Source organism: Podarcis muralis, chromosome 7 (assembly GCF_964188315.1).
Source record: "Podarcis muralis chromosome 7, rPodMur119.hap1.1, whole genome shotgun sequence".
Classification (NCBI taxonomy): domain Eukaryota; kingdom Metazoa; phylum Chordata; class Lepidosauria; order Squamata; family Lacertidae; genus Podarcis; species Podarcis muralis.
Genome location: NC_135661.1, coordinates 24,103,684 through 24,123,447, shown reverse-complemented (window position 1 = coordinate 24,123,447; position 19,764 = coordinate 24,103,684). Strand labels below are relative to the sequence as shown.

At 48.5% G+C, this 19,764-nt stretch overlaps 1 protein-coding gene across 9 annotated transcripts in view; it reads left to right on the top strand.

Moving 5' to 3' along the window:
* Positions 1–19,764, top strand: part of CASZ1 (castor zinc finger 1) — a 308,728-nt gene that overhangs the window by 161,229 nt on the left and 127,735 nt on the right. For 3 of the 9 annotated variants that reach the window (XM_028740680.2, XM_028740683.2, XM_077931392.1), the window contains exon 1: positions 18,925–19,130. The exons of 4 other annotated variants lie outside the window; for them this stretch is intronic. In XM_028740680.2, coding sequence (XP_028596513.2) covers positions 19,082–19,130 — 49 coding nt within the window. In that variant the 5' untranslated portion in view covers positions 18,925–19,081. Of the gene's footprint in view, positions 1–18,924; positions 19,131–19,764 lie in introns of those variants that run through there. 2 more of the 9 variants (XM_028740685.2, XM_028740684.2) reach the window with 2 other exon arrangements.

Below are 19,764 nucleotides of genomic sequence, written 5' to 3'. Positions count from 1 at the left end.
TCTTCCCTTTCCTCCTTTTCTGCCCTGCCCCTTCCATTGTTCATCATATGTTCCTCTAGATATCAGGTCCTATGATCTAGGAAAACACACAAACACACTAGCTGAGATTCCTGTATTGCAGGGGGTTGGATTGGATGACCCTCGGAGGGCCCTCCCAACTCTACAATTCTATGATTCCTTTTTTCCACCCTCTCCCACACAGCTTTGGGTGATCTTCAATGGGGGTTACCTTGCAGGGTTCAGGTTTGGTGGTGGTGGTGGTGAGTTGGGACAGCGTCTGGTGCTAAACATCATGTCCCCACCCAATCCCAGAATGGAGTGGGTTTTCCTGGGGGCGCTACAGTTCTGCGGGTATGATGCACATTTGTGTTACGTGTGCGTTGTGTGTGTGTTTTCGAAAAAAGAGCAAACTGTTTGACTGGCAGAAGCAGCAGTTGAAACGAGGTGGTTATTGGCGTCAGGAAAAGCTAAATAACCCTGTAACTGGTATGAAGGTGAATTCATGGTCTGGTGAGCACTGAAAATATGAGAGTTCTCTAGACAGGCAGCGTGGAACAGGAAATAACAGCGCAGAAGCTTCCGAGGAAGCCTGGATAGCCAAGGGCAGGGCATCAGGACAAGAGGGGTCTGCTAGCGGCTGTGTAAGCAGGGCGGCACATTTTTATATCGCCTGGAGCGAAATTCAGAAATCTGATCAACCTCATTTTAAAAAAAAAAGGAAGGAAGGAAGAAGAAGCAAGTTGCTAGTTCTCAGGTTTCTGCAGAACAGCTTGAAAACATCTCCAGTGGGGATGGAGGGGGCTTTGTTTGGTTCAGTTTGCATTTAAAGGTTTGTGCTTTCTGAGACAATACGGCCGCCAACCAAAAAACAGCCAAATTTGCACTTTCCAAATTTTGCAATGTGGTTTTCTGGCCAAGTAATGTGCACAAAAATTCACATACTAGGGTAAAATGTGTCTAGAAATTCACGTTTTAGTGAAAATAATTTAGAAAAATGAGTTATATTAGTGAAAACCAGGCTCATAAGTTGATGTGGGGAACTGAAGCAAATACGATCAGAAAAAGGAGAAAGTGAGAGAAAACTGAAATTAACAAATTCTCCCATTTTTAATCTCTAGGCCTGGCCTTTTCGCCTGTGCTGCCCTTCCTTTTTGCCAGGAAATTTCCAAGAAAGCAAACTGTGGAAATAAACAAAGCAAAACTGTTTGCAGGTATTACTCCTACGCAGATGCAATCTCCTTGCAGGGAAGGAGAAACAGATTTTAAAAAGAGAGCAGAAAGCCCATGCTTCGCCTTTGTATATATGATACACAGCCACAAGAGGCTTTTATCTCTGCTACGAACACATGGATCAGGGCTGCTGCTGGCAGCCATATAAAATTATAGGGCGACACTTTGTACCTGATGGTATAGGGAGTTTCCCCTGCAAGGGGATTCTATCAGGGCAAGTAGTGGGAGGGGAGGAAGAATGCATGAAACAGCCTTTCATTGGCATCAGTAATGCCGGTGTGTTTTTCTCCAGAGTGGCTGCAAAGTGCATGAAACCCTTTGAACAATGGATTGGGGGCTATAGTAGGAACAAAGTGTATTTTGGGGGAAGGGGGCACGCTTTGCCCCCAACGTTAGATTTCTGAAAGATTAGGTTAGACGTTAGATTTCTGGCATATTTCATATTAATGCTCCCATCTAAGACACATTTTCCTATAGGTTGTTTCTGCTCAGAGCAGACCCATTTAAATGAAAGGATGTAGCTAACTTAAGGCCATCCATTTCAGTAGGGTCTACTCTGAGCAAACCCACTTGGATCATCTCTTCTGAAGTCCTCTTGATTTTGATGGAGTTAATGCAAGTTAAGCAAGCTTAGGACTGCCACCTCCTTTTGATTCCCCGTATTTTATTATTCAGTCATAATACACATTTGTGAAAAGGGCTTTCCAACAAGCAACCACAGCGAGACAGCAGTTGTGGGGCAGCATGTTTTCCTCCCCCCCCCCCCCACTTTGCCACCTCTGCATAGATGTCAGCTACATTGGTCTTGCAGAGTTTGGGCTGAATGTGCTCCACTCACAAGTATGTTCCATAAAGTACATAGAATCATATAATTGTAGAGTTGGGAGGGGCCCTGAGGAACATCTGAACCAACTCCATGTAATGCAGGAATCCTGCCCACAGCCGTCGCTGGCTGGGCTCCAACCACCAACCTTCAGGTTACAGCCAGCCGCCACATGGATGACCCATTGCGCCACATGGATGCACAGACAAGCTGGCCAATGCTTGCTTGGAGCTCCATGGCTCCTGCCTGGACAAAATCTGTGCTCCTTGCTTCTTGCCTAAGTTGCACGGACCTGATGACTTTGCAAGCAGAACCCTCAAAGTCTGGCTGGAGCAAAAAAATTGTTTCATTTTATTCCTTAGGCTTTTACCCCAATATTTCCCCCGAGGAGTTGCAAGCAACGTATGTGGCTCTCTCTCTCCACTTCCTGCCCGCTTCTAGCAACTATACCCTCACAACAAGCCTGTGGTGCTGGTTGGCCGAGAGGTAGCTAGAGCAACCAGCGAGCCTTGCAGTTGAAGGAAGGATTCCAGCTTCGCCAGCCCAAGCTTGACACTTTAATTGTGACACCACACCGGCTCCCAAAAGGGACTCTGATTAATTGGTGGCAAGGATCTGGGAATTCCGCAGTGCCCGTGTTAACATTCCAGGGCGAGACGGCAAGCAAGGTGTGCAGGTGGGCCCAGTGCCAATTCTCTTGTGCGACCCACAGCAGAGGCAGGAGCAGCGGCTGACCAACCCTCGAGCCTCCCCCTTCCTGGCTTTGGGCTTTTTCTTACTCATTTATTTACTATTATTTCCCCCACCCGCTTGCCTGGCACTGTAAGAAGCAAAGCGAGCAGGGAGGCGGAAAGCAGGAACGAGAAAAAAGGATTTAGTAACAATCCTGAACATTGCAAAACTTTTTTTATATATCCTTTTGAATAATGTGTCACAGAAACTGATGGATGATAAAGGGGGAGAAAGGGCCCTGCGAAGAATCCGGCTCAGCCAGTTTCTCTTATTTATTAAAGAAAAGAAAAAAAGCTGAGATAATTAACTTTTTTTGTTTTGTTTGCGGGCGACTCCCCAGACTGGCAACTCCAGGGCGCCTGGCAAATGGAGCTTGGTATCAGCTCTGCCAGAGTGGCACAAAGGAAGCCGTATCTGCCTAGTGACTGCCTCGAAACTGACAGCGTTTGTTGGTTTCAAGAGGCCAGGAAGGATTCCCAGATTGCAGGCAAGGATCGGGAATCCCTGACATCAGAAGGAGCCCCTTGAGTTCCAGCTTTGTCTTTGCGAAGCCATCCCAGTCGAGAAAGTGAAACTGTCTGAGCCTTGCTGGGTGTCACCAGAACTAGGGAAAAGCAAGCAGCATTAACTACTCCAGCTGGGGACATTGGGGATTCCAACCTTCCTTGTGTACGCATCCCATATATGCCTAGGAGTAGATATTTCCGCATTAGAGCTAAAGTGTTTCCCTATCCTTTGCTTTTCCTTTAGAAAAGGGATAGAGTTGTTCATTGCTTTTATACCAGCCTTTCCCAACTTGGTGCCCTCCAGATGTTCTTGAGCTCCATCTCCCATCAGCCACAGCCAGTATGGCCAGGGATGATAATATCTGTAAAGCACCACGGGGAGGCTGCTCTAGATCAGGGGTAGGGAACTGGCACCCCAACCCCACAAACTTCAATTTCCAACATCCTTGACTGTTGGGCATGCTGGCTAGGGCAGATGTGTGCTGGAGTTCAAAAACATCTGGAAGCCTTCAGGTTCCCCATTGTTTTTCTGGAACAGGGCTAACCAATGTGATGCTCTGCAGATGTTGTTAGACTCCAACCCCCATTAAGCATGGCCAAAGGTCAGGGGTGATGGGAGCTGGAATCCAATAACATCTGGAGGGCACCATGTTGGAGGAGGGAGGGGGATCTGACTCTAGACCCGGGTTTCCCAAACTTGGGTCTGCAGCTGGTTTTGGACTACAATTCCCATCATCCCTGACCGCTGGTCTTGCTAGCTACAGATGATGGGAGTTGTAGTCCAGAAACAGCTGCAGACCCAAGTTTGGGAAACCCTGCTCTAGACAAATGGATTTGCAGGTCTTAAATTACAAGAGGGCAGGGGAAGCCTAATGGAACCAGTTTCCTAGAGTGGTGGTGGGGTGGGTGCTCCCTTGCTGGGGGTCTTAAAGCAGGAGGTTTGGAGCTGCTCTGGATCTTTAGGTTCCTAGAGGGAGCTGGACAAGTTTGGATTTGATATCCCGCTTTATCACTACCCGAAGGAGTCTCAAAGCAGCTAACATTCTCCTTTCCCTTCCTCCCCCACAACAAACACTCTGTGGGGTGAGTGGGGCTGAGAGACTTCAAAGAAGTGTGACTGGCCCAAGGTCACCCAGCAGCTGCATGTGGAGGAGTGGAGATGCGAACTCGGTTCCCCAGATTACGAGGCTACCGCTCTTAACCACTACACCACACTGGCTGACTTGCAAAGCCCTCTCCAACACTACACCTCCATTATTCTTGATCTACACTATGGAAAGTCACACTGGAGAGTGTGGCGGGGGAAGAAATGAGATATTTCTGAGTGATGGCAAGGTCCAGCCTGAGATAACTGATGAAGCAGGAAGGTGCTTCAAGCAGTGAAGGGTGGTAGTGTTAGAGCAGTGAAACTTCAGGCCGGGGGGGGGGGCAGGCAACTGTGGCCCTCTAGACCTCTCTGTCTGGCCCTTGGAAATCTCCCCACACCAGAAACCCCTCACTGGCTTGGCTTTACCTTGAGTGTTTTTTGATACACCCTTGAATCCTGACCATGTCTATTGCTTGTCTGAATGGTGGAGGGGGGGGGGAGGCGAGAGTGTGCATAGAAGGCAGCCTACTGCACAAAGGTTTTTAAATATATATACACTTGTTGACCTGCCCACTTTTGCCTCTGGGCCTCCCCCAAAGGTTGCCCAGGAAAGACCCCAGCACTGCGGTAAAGGCCAGCAAACAGATGTGGGAGATCAACTCAACTCAAGATCAAGTTTGCCTGGACTGAGGGAGCACCAGCAAATCTTGAGGCTATATAAGCTGACCGTGGTACTGGATTGGCTCTTTAGTGTTCTGTGATTCCCATGAGAAAGAGGATATTAGTCTGTGACACGTTTGTACTTAAAAGGACCTGAATTTCCCACCCTCCTCTGACCAGTGGCCTCTGAGTCAGCTGCACAGCAGGTAAACAAAGAACCAAAACCCTGATGTCTAACCTGCAAGGTCTTAATGGATTGATTTTGTTCAAGCATCATTTTGAGGGAGGATGGTCCATTTCAGACACTCCTAGTTTTTCAGCACAAAATGTGCCGTCCTCTCCCTTGCTTTTAGCCTTTGGCAGAAAACAAAGCTTTTTCATTTAACATATGCTGTGGACCAAAAAGATTGGGAGGATGTTTTTTTTAAAAAAAGGTTTTTCTTGTAATTTCCCCTTTCTTTTTATTTTTTGAAACTCAAGGATGTGTCATTTTTTTTGTTTCAATTTAGCATTGGAGAATTTTATAATTTAGTAATTAAAATCTCTGATAGGCTTTAGAAATTGCAGCTAATTGAATTTAATGGGAAGATGATTTTCAATTTTATTTGATTACCCAGACCCCTGGCATTGGTATTTATGGGGGAAAAATGGGAAATGTGCAGTGTGGGCTAAGATGGCATAATTGAATTAGGGCTAATCGGATTTCTTCGTCATGAATTTCACTATAATTTTCCTATAATTTTCCATTAGATATCTAGTTTACAAATATTCACAAAGAAATGAAGCTCTTTCGGAATGGAGATTGCTGGCTAACAGGATTACCAAGGCGATTGCATGGTGATGCCAAGCCAGCCTCCTTCGATAATGCAATCGCTACGTCTGCCTCACACTCTCCTCCCCCCCAGTCCTCCACTTCTGCCTCCCCCCCCCCCAACACCCCAAGATCCTTGGTATCACCCTGGCACCACCCTATTTCCTTCATTTCCATTTATTTTGCTAGTTATCCACATGTGCTTTTAGTCTGAGAACTCGTGCTTAACATCAGAAGTGATGGGGGGACCTTTTTTCCCCATCAGAGGGCCACATTCCTTCCTGGGCAAGCTTCCAAGGGCCATATGCCAGTAATGGGTGGGACCAGAGTTGGAAAGGGTCAGAACTGGTTGTTGGAAACAGCAGGAGGACATTTAGCACAGTTTGCTCTAAAGTGCACACCCCAGTGGTGTAGCAATGGGGACACAGCAGTGATTGCCCCGCTTGCAGATTCTGAAGGGCGCAACCAGGTGCCCCCATAGCAGTCTCCCTCATTGATGCTGTGTGGCTGATCTCCTGCAACTTCCAGAGCTACAGGGAGGCAAGCCAGGCCCACGCTGGATCTTTAGGGTTCAGGCAGTGCCTCCTCCGCTTCATGGCTGGTAAAGGGACACCCATGCAGGCCCCGACCCTGGGCTGGCCGAGAGGCGATGATGGTCTGGCTATCCTTGAACATTGCACAAAGCGCTGGGCCTGCGGGGAGGGAAGGAGAGCAGGAAGGCGAGCACTCCATGGACATGCCAGAAGCCGCTACTGGAGTACAAGCAGCTAGCCCAGCTGCTCGGTTGCTGTCCACCTGCCTGCCTCCACTCCAAGCCAGCCGTTCTCCTCTCTTTCCCTCTGCTCTCCCAGCATGGGTACCTGCCAATGTGCCCCCAACCCCTGTGCCTTGCCGCTGCCACCAGCACCGCCCCCCGTGGAAGGAGGAAGAAGAAGGTGGGAAAGCACCTCCTGGACTCCGTTCACTCTCCGTGCTAGCTCCACACATGCCCCCACTGCATGCCTCCACCCCAGCCGCCCATTCCACCAGAGGGGGCACGGCACTTGCCCCACCCTGGGCACCAGTAACCCATGCTATGCCACTGGCACACCTTAATCCTTTAGGAAAAAAGTTCATTCGTTTTTCAGCTTACAACAAAAACGCAAGCTTGATCCCTTTTCTTGCGTAACCTGCTTTAACTTGTGCACACGTTAACAGTTTTCAGGCAGCAGTTTCTATCCTGGCGTGGCTAGACCTGAGGCAGAATCTTTCCAGAAGCTCAAAAATAGTTTAATTCCACATGCTCCTTTGCCTGGAGACATGCATTGCTTGCTTTTCGTTGCAAGAGTAACTGGGCAGTAAAGAAGATCTCCTTTAATAATCCAGCCTCACCAATGTCTTTTTTTGTTCTGTTCTGTTCTGTTCTGTTTGTTTGTTTTTTGTTCCTTCCTTTGTCACCCATTTAGCAAATAGCTAACATCCCACCCTACCCTAAGCCAGGTCTTTTCATGCTGGGAAGCGGCTCTCCCAAGCATCTCAGATTTATTGAGGCTGTCCCTAAAGTATCATAGATCCCAGGTGGAAGGACTGGGAAGAAAGCCTGCGCAGGGAGGGAGGGAGTGGATGCTCCCCTGAAAATTTGCAAAATGTAGCAGCAGACAGTGAGCCTGAAGGTTGTCAACTTCTGGCCTTATGTCCTAAGGGGCAGCAGTGTCCTTAGGCCTCACATCCTGGAGGGATACCAGGGTGCTATGCATGGTTCCTCAAAACTGGGAAGAGAAGATAATTCAGACAGCGCATCAGAAGGGAGGTAGACAGTGGAGAAAACTCCCATGTGCTTTAGGTTGCATCCATAGGTAAGGGTAAAGGTACCCCTGCCCGTATGGGCCAGTCGTGTCTGACTCTAGGGTTGTGCGCCCATCTCACTTAAGAGGCCGGGGGCCAGCGCTGTCCGGAGACACTTCCGGGTCACGTGGCCAGTGTGACGAAGCCGCTCTGGCGAGCCAGCACCAGCCAGCACACGGAAACGCCGTTTACCTTCCCGCTATAAAGCGGTACCTATTTATCTACTTGCACTTAGGGGTGCTTTCGAACTGCTAGGTGGGCAGGAGCTGGGGCCGAAAGACGGGAGCTCACCCCGCCGCAGGGATTCGAACTGCCGACCATGCGATCGGCAAGTCCTAGGCACTGAGGTTTTACCCACAGCGCCACCCGCGTCCCTGGTTGCATCCATACCATGCATTTAAAGCACATGGCTTCCCCTAAAGAATCCTGGGAACTGCAGTTTGTTAAGGGTGCTGTGAATTGCGGTTTTGTGAGGGGTGAACTGCAGTTCCCAGGATTCTTTGGGGGAAGCCATGTGCTTTAAATGCAAGTCAGATGGGTGGCATATAAATAAATGATGGTGGTGGTGGTGGTGGTGGTGGTGGTGGTGGTGGTGGTGTGATCTTAGAATCATAGATAAGCGAATCATAGAAGCAAAGGGCAAAGCTGAACCAGAAGCTAAAATAGTCCTACCAGGTTGAGGAAAAAACCACTGGCCACTGCAGTGTGTGAAACATAACTGAAACCTGGATCTTCATCCACTGTCTTTTCGCTTCCTCAATGTGTAGCAGGTCACAAACTAGAAGGGTTCTAGTGCTCCTGACAAGCTGACAGTGGAAGTGTCTTCTTTGAGCCAAAAGCAATTATGCCAACACACTCCAGAAGCTGTTCCTGCCCATGTTTTGCAGAAGGCTACAAGGAGACCTTCCTAGATCTGTAGCCCAGTAGTACAGCACCTGCTTTGCTTGCAGAAGGTCCCAGGTTCAATCCCAGCATCTCCAGGTAGAGCTGGGAGAGATCCCCCTCTGAAGCCCTGGAGAACCACTGCCAGTCAGTGTAGACAAACACTGCCAGACAGTGTAGAGCTAGGTTGACCAATGGCCCAACTCTCATTATAAGTGGCCTGGCGCTCCCTGCCAGACAAGGAACCCGAACTTCCAGCTCTGGTTCTGCCAAAGGCTTTGCTGCTCAAATCAGATATGTACATAAGACAAGCTACCATTTACAAGGTTCAGCAGGTATCTCAGAGGTAAGGCCCATGGCTAAGCACAAGCTGAGATGTTGATCTAACAAGCAACATACTTCCTGTGCCTTCCTTTTGAAGAGCAGGACAGACACTGCTGGCTGCATGGCAAGCGGCTGGAGTCCTGGGGCTGGGCAAGCCAACAGGCAGTCCTTGGGGTGGGTTGGCTCTATGTGGTTTGCTTACACCTGTGCTGGCATCTCAGCATCTGTGGAGACAGAGGTGGGGTCAGAACAGGCTCAGGGTCTGAGTTGCACTCAAGTAGCCTCCATAGAGTGGGAAGGCTGTAGTCATAAGGGTGGGGTGTTCCTTTGGTCCTTCCCTGGCGTCTGAATCTCCCCCTCTCAGGTCTCTGAGCCCTCCAGGTCCAACTCCCCAATTTGCTTCCACTCCTCCTCTGGACCAGACCATCCCCTCCATGATATCTGCACAGAATTCAAGACAGTAACGCAGTTTCCCACATGGCTTGCCTGATCTGGGCATTGGTAGATCACACTTTTTCCAGCTAGATATTTGCTCCCTTTTCCTGGGGCATTCAGACATGCTCTGAGTCTTGAGAATGCTCCATCCTATTCCTTGTCCTATTCCTTGAAAGGAGAAGGTTGAATTCTGCCAGCAGGACCACCATCCTGCCCTTTTTTTGTGCCTGTGGGCAGCAGAAGTCTCTTGAAACACATGTGCTACAGAGACCTCATCAAGGAGCAAACCGTTGTGTAGGTGCCACGCTCTTAAAATAGGACTGACCTCTTCCTGAGGGAACCTTGTGGCTTCCTATCCTGGTCATGTCTTGTTGTTCCCAGTGATTCTGGCCAGTTGCTTTAATTTTGGGAATCTGCCCCTACAGACTCTGTTTTTTGTTTGAGTGTTGAGTGAAGCTACGATAGGAATCACAGCCTGCAAACTTACTTCCTAGCTTCTTTTGCCCTGCTGGGGAGATGGAAGTGCCGAGGGCACGGGGGCCAGGTAAGGAGAGGCAGGCTACCCTCCATCTCGGATCACAGGGTCTGGAAACTGGAGGCAAAAGAAGGTTGTTAAACAACTGTAGCAGATGACTAGTAGGCGCAGTGAGCTAGGATCCTGCAATCCTGCCGGCCCACTTGCTTTAGGGGACCCTGCCCTGTACACTGATACTCAAAGTGTCGGGCTTTGGCAACATCCGTCTGCCATGTCATGCTGGCAGTGAAGCAACTGAAACCATATCAAGGAGGGAAAAGAGGTGGAATCGGCGGGAAAGAGAGCACCGATTGCCTGCTGTGCCCGACGCCCAGGCCTGGAGGCCTCCAGGCGCCTCTCTTGACGAAATATGAATCAAACAAAACAAGGAATTGACTTAAAATAGGACAACTCGATTTGCCTAATAGACTTCCCGATCTAGGGAAGGAGCCAGAAAGAGAGCGCAGTGCTCCCAGGAGCCAGATTTGTGGAATCAAACTTATTTAGAGACGTCATCTGGGGCAAGGAGGGAAAACCCATAGAGTGTGGGAAGGCAGTTCTGAGTAAGTGGCAAGGAAATGTGTGACAATACAGTCATACCTCGGGTTGCAGCCACTTCAGGTGGCCTTTCTTCGGGGTGCGGACCGCCGAAACCCGGAAGTACCGGAACGGGTTACTTCTAGGTTTCGGTGGCCACGCATGCACAGAAGCGCTAAATCACGCTTTGCGCATGCACAGAAGCGCCAAATCGCAACCCGCGCATGTGCATGCGCAGATGCAGGCAGTGAACACTGTGGGTTGCGAACGTGCATCCCGCACAGTTCATGTTCGCAACCCAAACGTCCACTGTACAATAAGGATCAGCCCCTGAGACATGACGGCTGCTTCGTAAGTTAAAAAGAAGAAAACTTCTGTGTGTTCCCTCTGTGGCTCTCTACACATGGATTGAAAACTTGTTCTGGAGCCTTGTTCCGTCTTTTGAGCTCATGGTTGCTGTGTGCTGTGTCTTCCCTCCGGACATTACACTGGCCCTGGAGGCTGCAAGGTAGAGAACCCAGGGCCTTATCTATCCTACAATGTGCCAAGTCTACTGCCCATTCCTGAACCCTGATTCTCTTTCAGCCTTGCTTCCTGATTGACTAGGACAAGGGCTGGCTAACCCTGGCTGTCCCTCCATATTTTGTTAGACACCAACTCCCATCAGCATTTAGGGGATAATGGGAGTTGTAGTGTAACAACATCTGTGGGGATGCAGGTTAGCTACCGCTGGTTTAGGAGCATTGTATAAGCTTCCAGGCACCAGGATGGCTGTCCTGAATGCTCTGAAGGTGATCTGCTATTCCCAAATCCGCTAAAGCCCTTTGAACCTGCTGCCAAGTCTTCTCATCCTTCTTAGCACCGGACCATCATTCTCCCGAGTCCAATGAGACCTGCCTGTGCAAAGCCCTCCAAATCTTTTTCAAGACGGTACAGATCCTTCCTCATGAGAGGCCCTTTTGATGGATAATCTGGATGTCAAGAGGATTTACATCCTTGCTGTTTTTCTTTTTATTGGTAACGTCGAGTTATTGGTAACGACCGGCTTCTTTTGTTTGCTTTGCACCTTGCCTGGAATCCCAGGAACTTAGCAGCATTCTTTAATTTAAATAAATAACGATCTACGCAAGGGTTGGGATCTGGGGTGGACGTTTGGTACGGCTACAAGCACGGCTTGAACCCGTAGCTTTTGGGAATGCCGCCAATGCGACTGCCCTCACCGCTTTTGCCGCAGCACCTCTGGAATCATTGTGCCTCCATAACAATAATAATTATTAATCATTAATAATCATCCCTCGTTCGCCCTGATCACCTTTCATCTGAGTTTCTGAACACTTGGCAGGCCTTGAATAATTAAAAGCAGTCAACACCCTATGGAGGGGGGGGAATGGTTTTGCTACCTATTTTTCTCCTCCCCCCCCCCCAGCAAAGTACATCTACTTGAAGGGGTGTAGATGGGGAAAGGAAGCCCACTGAGACACACACTTGGGGGTAACTATTCCTGCAGGTCAAGGACGAGGCACCTGTGGCCCCCTAAATGTTCACCTCTGAGCATTGGTCCCAGAGACAACCAGAGTGCCCGACAGGGTCCTACACCCCTGAAACAAAACACCCCCTCTGAGGCTCAACCATGGCCATTCACCAAATGGGTCCAGGAGCCAGGAAGTGGACCGAGATGAATATGCCCGTGTGCCAGGGGCTGTACAGGAGTGGGAAGCATCCCAGTGGCTGGTTTGTACAGGTTGTAGCGAGTCAGGCACAGCAGACATCGGAGGGGAGGCAGCACAGGGGATTTGCAGCGAGCGGCGGAGACGCTTGCGTGGTTGAGAAGAGGTTGAACTTTGTCCACGTGAGGGAATTTCTCTCCCTCCGACGTGTGTTCCACGTGCGAGCTGCACAGCGCACACTCCGCGCCAAAGGAAGCCCGGGGCAGAGCTGTGCGGCTCGCCCTGAATTTTTATAGGGTCTTACGTAGCCTTGTCACAATCCAGAAACGTTAATTAAACATGCCGCCATAACTCCCCTGCATAAATCTGGACCTCTTTTCCTTTTACCTGGTGGTGGGAGGTGGGGGGCAGGAAGGAAGCCCAGGACTCTCTGTGCGTGCACATGCACGGACTCACCTGCACATCTAATGTACTTTTCCTCTGCAGGTCTTCCTTTCTCTGGGTAGTTGGTTTTTTTTTTTAAAAAAAAGTTGCTATTTTATAAAAGAAGGAAAGAATGTGAGGGGAGAGTTCCTAGGCGTGTTGGGTAAATAGACCTAAGCCTCTCTCTTTAAAACAAATGGACAGATTATTTACCTGATTAAATAGGTATTTTGTGCAGGTTGGGGTTTTTTCTGCTTCTCTTTAAACATCCTGTACTTGGCTGGGTGGATTCGGCAAGGGCTGGGCTTAAAACCAGGGGGCAAGTGTTTGCTTTCCAAATAGCTTGTGTGAGAGAGAGAGAGAGTATGTGTGTGTGTGTGTGTGTGTGTGTGTGTGTGTGTGTGTGTGAGAGAGAGAGAGAGAGAGAGAGAGAGAGAGAGAGAGAGAGAGGGAGGGAGGGAGGGAGGGAGGGAGGGAGGGAGAGATTTCTGCTCAGCCTGCCACAGGGGAGATAGGCAGCCAGATTTATCGGCATGTCGGTCTCCAGCTGGGGGGCCACCACTTTCAAGGCCTTTTCATTCAGAGGTCTTTTTCTAAGAGGAGGAAGAGGCTGGGGGAAAGGGGGAGAGACTGAGTAACCCTGTTTTAAAAAGTGCACTTTCTGTTGCGAGTTAGGTTGGTCCTAGGTCAGGGTGGTGGTGGAACAGGGACCGGGAAAGGGGGACAATATGTATATCCGTAGTTAGACCATCTCAAGGTAAAGCTGGGAGAGACACCCTGTCTGAAATCTTGAGAGAGCTGCTGCCGGTCTGTGTAGGCAACACTGAGCAAGGTGGACTAGTGATCTGACTCAGTGTAAGACACTTTCCAAAGCTCCTACTGGAGCATAGTTTAGAGTCTGTGCCTGGGAGATACCAAGTTTCAATTCCAGAGGTGGATTTAGGGGAACACAGCCAGTTCCGCATAAGAATCTAGCACTTACATTTTTCCAAGAGGAAAGACTTCTGTTCTGCCCCTTGTATAGATTATGCTGATTTGCCAGGTGTTTCCACAATGTTTTCATTTCTCCTGTTCGTAAGGAAAGCAGGGACGGGGCAGGGACTGTTCAGACATTGCTGGCTTCCAGGTCCCATCAGCCCTGGGTATCATGGCCAACAGATGGGGATGCTGGGAGTTGTAGTTCTACCAGCCTTTGGAGGCCCCAGGGTCACCATCCGTGAAAAAAGGCTCTGAGGATCTGAGAGCGCCACCCAGAAAGGAAGCTCTTTGCTATGTCTCTGCATGAGTGCCTGCTCTGTTTTTTTAAAGGTTGGTTAAAACAGGGGCTTGGGATCCTGTGGCCTTCCAGATGTTACTGGACTCCAGCTCCCATCAGCCCCAGCCAGCATGGCCAGTGCTCCGAGATGATGGAAGTTGTAGTCCAACAACATTGGGGCGGCACAGGTGAGATTAAAACCCTGTTCCTAAACCTATGTACACCATCGTATTTGCAACTTCCTGACTAGAAACATTTAATAAAGAAAGTGGAGATTCTCAGAAGGCTGAGTTCCACGCCCACTGACAAATTATCTGCTTGCGGGGCACAATTTTGGCATGCAGAGCCCTGATTATGAACAATTTTTCACATGTGTGACTGCTGCTTACATGATGAGTGTTAATAAAGCACAAGTATGGCCTACAACAAAATGTTGCAATATGTGGGGTTCAGGAGTGCCTGCCAGGCAGCCCTGCCCTTTTCTAGAATACTCCGTCTCATTCCCATCACCACCATCAATCAACATTTTGTAGCAGCTGAGCACACTCAGCCCCCAGCAGACTCTTTTGGGATTTCTTACACTGCTTGGTGGGCTTTTCACCCTATGGATTTCGTGTTCTTCTGCAGACCTTGGGCCAAACTCCCTTGGGTGATGCTGTTTCGAATCACAGAATAGTAGAGTTGGATAGGATCCTGGGGGTCATCTAGTCCAACCCCCTGCAATGCAGGAACCTCAACTAAAGCACCCATGGCAAATGGCCATCCAGTCTCTCTCTAAGTTATCCTAGAAGTACGCACTACTGCTGATGCACCCAGAACACAACCCCCGCGCAAATAGGGAGTTGCCTGTATGTGTATTGTTTTGGTTTTTTTAAATAAATTTTTATTGGTCTTCCAAACACAAAATAAAAACAAACAATACACAATACACAGACATACAAACATATAAACATGTATAACTTCATAATCTTATTTTCATACACCTTACTTCCCGGACTTCCCCATACCTCCCCTTTTCTGCACCCTTGTTTTACATTTCTTCAGCAACTCCTCCAATTAACTAATTATTCAATTCAATTTCTTTTAAGTTCTTCTTTAACTTATTGATTACAGCTGCAATTCTCTATTTGCCAACTCCTTGACATCTTAACACTCCTCAATTTTACAACAATTTTTAAGATATATTTTAAATTTCTTCCAGTCTTCTTCCACTGTCTCTTTCCCCTGGTCACGGATCATGCCAGTCATCTCCGCCAGTCCCATATAGTCAATCACCTTCGTCTGCCATTCTTCCAGCGTGGGTAGTTCTTGTGTCTTCCAATACTTTGCTAAAAGGATCCTTGCCTGTATGTGTATTGTTAACTGAGAAGGGTGCCTTTGAAACGTGACTACAAACAATGTTTTGACATTGCAATCAGTGTTTTAGTTCGCTGTCTTGTTTCCACTTTTGATTTCTCTTCCTCCCCGATTAAAGTAAGTGAATCCTAGTCCACTAGGGCTGGGGTCGCCAGCCCTTCTAAAAAGGAAGTTAAGAAGCACAATGTGCAAGTACTCCTCAGAGTAATTTCTGTTCAATAGCTGCTTCCGTCTGTCAGTGTTTTTGGCCAATGAATGAAGTTGCAGTTGTGATTGATAAGGGAGTTGTTTGAACACCAGGCACTCTTTGGCTCGCTCTCTGAAGTCATCAGGTGTCATTGGCTGCTCAGGCCTGTTTTTATCCTGACGCCTGCGGTCTCCTCATGGCTAACTGGTTTGGCTTGCCTGGGAAACATGTGGGAGTGTGGCCGTCCTGAATTGTGTCGGGCCCATCTGCAGTCTACATTTAAAGCAGCACCATAGCACTTCAACCAGTCACAGCTGGTTTCCCCCAAAGAATCCTGGGAACTGTAGTTTGTGAAAGGTGCTGAGAGTTCTTAGGAGACCCCTATTCCCCCTCACAGAGCTCTGGGAACTATAGCTCTGTGAGGAGAATAGGAATCTCCTAGCAACTTTCAGGGCCTTCCCAAACTACAGTTCCCAGAGTTCTTTGGCAAAGGGAAGCCATGAGTGTTAAAAGTTGTATGGTACTGCTTTATGTGTATAGTAATAATAATGATGATTTATTATTTGTACCCCGCCCATCTGATTGGGTTGCCCCTGCCACTCTGCAAATGGAGCCTAAATTAGGTCCATTAAATTCAATGGGTCTTTTCGGGGTGCCTGGCTTTTCTTTTCTTTTCTTCTCTCACTCCAGAGCAGTAAGGGTGTTGTTCCAAAGCCTGCACTCACTCAAACATGGCATTGCTGCCCTGGTGACCTGCACCAAGTCCTGTTCAAGAGGCACAGGATGTACTCTGTGCCCAACCCTTCACCCTATTGATTTAAATCCATGGGAGATTAGTAAGAAGTGGGTATTTAAGGAGGGAGGACACACGATAGAGGTTTGTTCACTGATGCATAGGCTATAGGTTATCAGGCAAAACCTATTGGCCATGCACCCAGTATGGGCTGGAGGAAGGACATTCTTCAGGCAATATGCAATTGACCTGTGGAATTCACGGCCACAGGATGTTGTTGTGGTGCTCAGGAGCAGAAGTAGTTATCAAAAGAGCTTAGAGGAATGTGTGGGAAGGGGGGAGGGAAGTAGGTGCATCAGTGGTTATTAGCCACGAGAGCTAAGAACAGAGCAGGTGCACGTTTTGATTATTGGACACAGATCAAACGGTAGATATTTTGTGGACTATCCTGGTTGCCCATTACTTACTACAGGATACTGGATTAGACAGGCCCCTGGCCTGATCCAGCAGAGCTATTCTCATGTCCTTCTGACAGTTCCTGAACACAACAGTTCTGGAACATGGCCATGTTTACCCAGCATTTTCCTGTGAGAGTCAGGCCAACCAGGACTTGACTCCCCATTGTTGGCAACAGAGTAGCTTGAGATACCTTTAGGAGGTTTGCCTGTGCAAGAGCACCAGCTGCCATTTGCGTATTGGGTGGTGGAGGGCACATTTTTGCATAACTGCAAGAAAGGCAGAAACTCTTCCTCCTCCCTCCTACAAAGAACAGAGGTGGAAAACATCCCCCTTTCCCTGCAAAACACCTCACAAGCTTGAGAGTACTTTCTGAAACAGAATAATAAAAAAAAAATCTCCTGTTGAGTGATCCTTTAATAAATGCAATGTTCAAGATCCATTAGTTCGTGTTTACTCACTGTGCTTGTGCGCCAGAGCTTAATTCTTCCCTTGTTTACACGGACGTGCATCTGGAGCCAACCTCTTTGGGTGGGGCCTCTTCCCCCCCCCCCCCCCCCCGCTTAGGCCAGAGCAGGGTGTGTGTTGGGTTAGGACCTGGGAGACCAGAGTTCAAATCCCCACTCAGCTGCAACGCTCACTGGATATACCTTTGGGCCAGCCGCTATGTGGTATCCAGCCAAATTCTATGCAGAGTAGACCCATTGAAATTAATGAACTAACATTAGCTATGCCCATTAAGTTTAGTGGGTCTACTCTAGGACTAGCACTGAATATAGCCCCCTGTCTCTCACCCTAACCTACCTTGCAGGGTGGTTGTGAAAATAAATCAGGGAGAGTAGCATGTATGCCTTCTTGAGCTCCTTGGAGGAAATAAAAGTAAGAATAGTAAGAATAGGATAGGATAGTCCAAGGCCTCTGCAGTGTGGGGAAAACAATGTCTGGTAACACTGAGGTGGTAGATGGTGCTAACTGGGCCCCAGTCCATATTTGGAAATATTTCATCATGGTGCTTTTGGAGGGAGTTTATTTGTGGAGAGGTCTTTCAGCAGCCATTAAGCTAAATGGAGACTCCACTCTCAGCAGCAGTGTACCTGCTGAATAGCAATTCCTGGAGAGCAAGAGCAGGGAAAGGCTGTTTCCTTCAAGGCCTGTTTAGCAGCTCTCTGAAGGCTATGGCTGGCCAGTGAAGGGAACAAACTCTTGGGCTAGAGAGTCTCCTAGTCTGATCAAGCAGGGCTTTTCTTAGGTCCTTAAGATTCGGGAATAAGTCTTCTGTTGTGACGGGGAACAGTTATCTGTAACTAGAAGGTGCAGATCCTGACCATATTGAATTAGGTGATATGGGTAGGGGGGGAGGTGGGGTTGGGGGGGGAGGTGGTTGAAAGCGTGACTCTGAAAGGTGTAATCCAAAAGATATTTTCCCACAAACTATCTAAGTGAGCGCTGAATGTGTTTTAATGTGCCATTTGGCTGGTTGCCTGTGGTGAGTAAGAATCAACCTACAGGCCACCAGCCAGAGAAACTTTATAAACACTTTTTTTCCTCTCTTTTTTTGAAGTCACAAATTGGCGCTGGATGGTGAGCAAGCTGGTGAAACTCTGGTGGGCTTGTGTGCAAGGCTGGAGGAATGGATGGAATCTGGCCTTGTAGCAGGGCTTGTTTTTACTAGAAGGGGGAGAGCACCCAGCCTCTGGAAAAATAAAAAAATGGCAGGACGTGTTTCTTAAGTGAAAAGTTTGCTTCATTGCCGCCATCATTATATTTTATAAATGTATATCCTGGTTTTTGCCACCCGGGTCTCAAAGTGGCTTAAAACTATATGCAATATGCAAAATTCTGAACATGAATTCAAAACCTCAGAAATCCACAGGAACACGTTCCTTCAGAAATGCGCAGCCAGAGAGTCCAGTGTGCAGCAGGCACAGGACGGGGAGAGCAAATGGATCATGATATAAGTGGGAACAAGTTCTAAATTCGAGATGCTTGGGATAACTTGAGCAGCCTGCCTGCTTCCTGCCACCACCACCCCTCTTTTTTTCTTTTTCAAAAAAGTCCAGTTTTAATATACCGAATCCCGCCACCTCCTTTCTCCTTTCTTTTCTATTTTCCTGGACAAGAGTAAAGCACCCAAAGTAATATAGGCAGCCCCTGGGAAGCAACCCTAGTAGGCTTGGGAAGTGTGTGTGTGTGCTGAGAGTGTTGAGAGTGTTCCTTTCCCTTTCGTTACCCCCCCTCCCTTCTTGAAGCACAGCTGGCTGGCTGGCTGGCTGGCTGTCTCTGAGCTAGCTGGCTTCCCTCTCTCTCCCAGAGAGCATCCTCCTTCCTCAAAGGCAACCAGGCAGGGACTGAGCCGTCTCCCTCCCCTGCTCTCTTTCACCTGCCCTCCAGCCAGTAGGAGGGGAGGTCGGGTGAGCGGAGGGGGTGGGTGGGGGGCGTGGCCACGGGGCCAGGGCTCTCCTGCCAATCACCATCACTTCTGACACCAGACCGCTCCCCCTTCCTACTCTCCGCCACTGAACTGAGCTGGTGCCCAAGTGGATTCCCAGGGAGGACCGTCAGCAGCAATGACATCAGTATTTTGAACCAACTTGTTATTCGGGGAGCAATCAGTTGCAATTAGGTATTAATTAAGTATTATGAAAGTTGATTATTTAAGTGAATTCGGCTTTCGTCTCTCCGACTATGGTAAGTAAGGCACAATTGTGCTTTTCCCCCTAGTCTGTTCATTCCTTTTTATTTCCCTGTCTCTCCTACTTTGTACCAAAAAAGGGGAAAGTGTGTGCCGGCGGGGGGCAGGGAGGCAACCTTTGACCTTTCCCCCTCTTCATTTCTCATTGTCTTCTTATTCCTCCTTATGTCTCTCTCTCCTTTCCCCCCTTCTTTTTAACTGTGAGCGTGTCCGTCCGGCCGTGGACGGACCGACCACGCTCGGCTTGTCTATAAATAGTTTCTCTTTTAGTTTAATAAAACTAGCGAGCGCAGCTGATCGGTTTCGTGTTTCACTCTCGGCTTCAAGGTTGCTGGGTGTGTGAGTTGTGTAGTTTCTGCTTTCAAAAAGAAAGGAAAAAGATACAAACCACTTAGCTCCTCACTTCTTTTTAAGAAAACTTTTCAGTTGTGTTTCTTGTGGGGAAACCCAAGTTGAAAATGTCTGGTGCGTTTGTGTGTGTGTGTGTTGGGGTGTGCTGGGGGATGGAGGGTTGTTTGACAAGAGTGATGAGCGGCTTGTCACTCGGAGGCGACAAGCGCTTACATATGTCAACTTTCAAAAGGTTTTTAAAAGATCTGCCAGAATGTTGCAGAGAGATGGCAAGGGGGA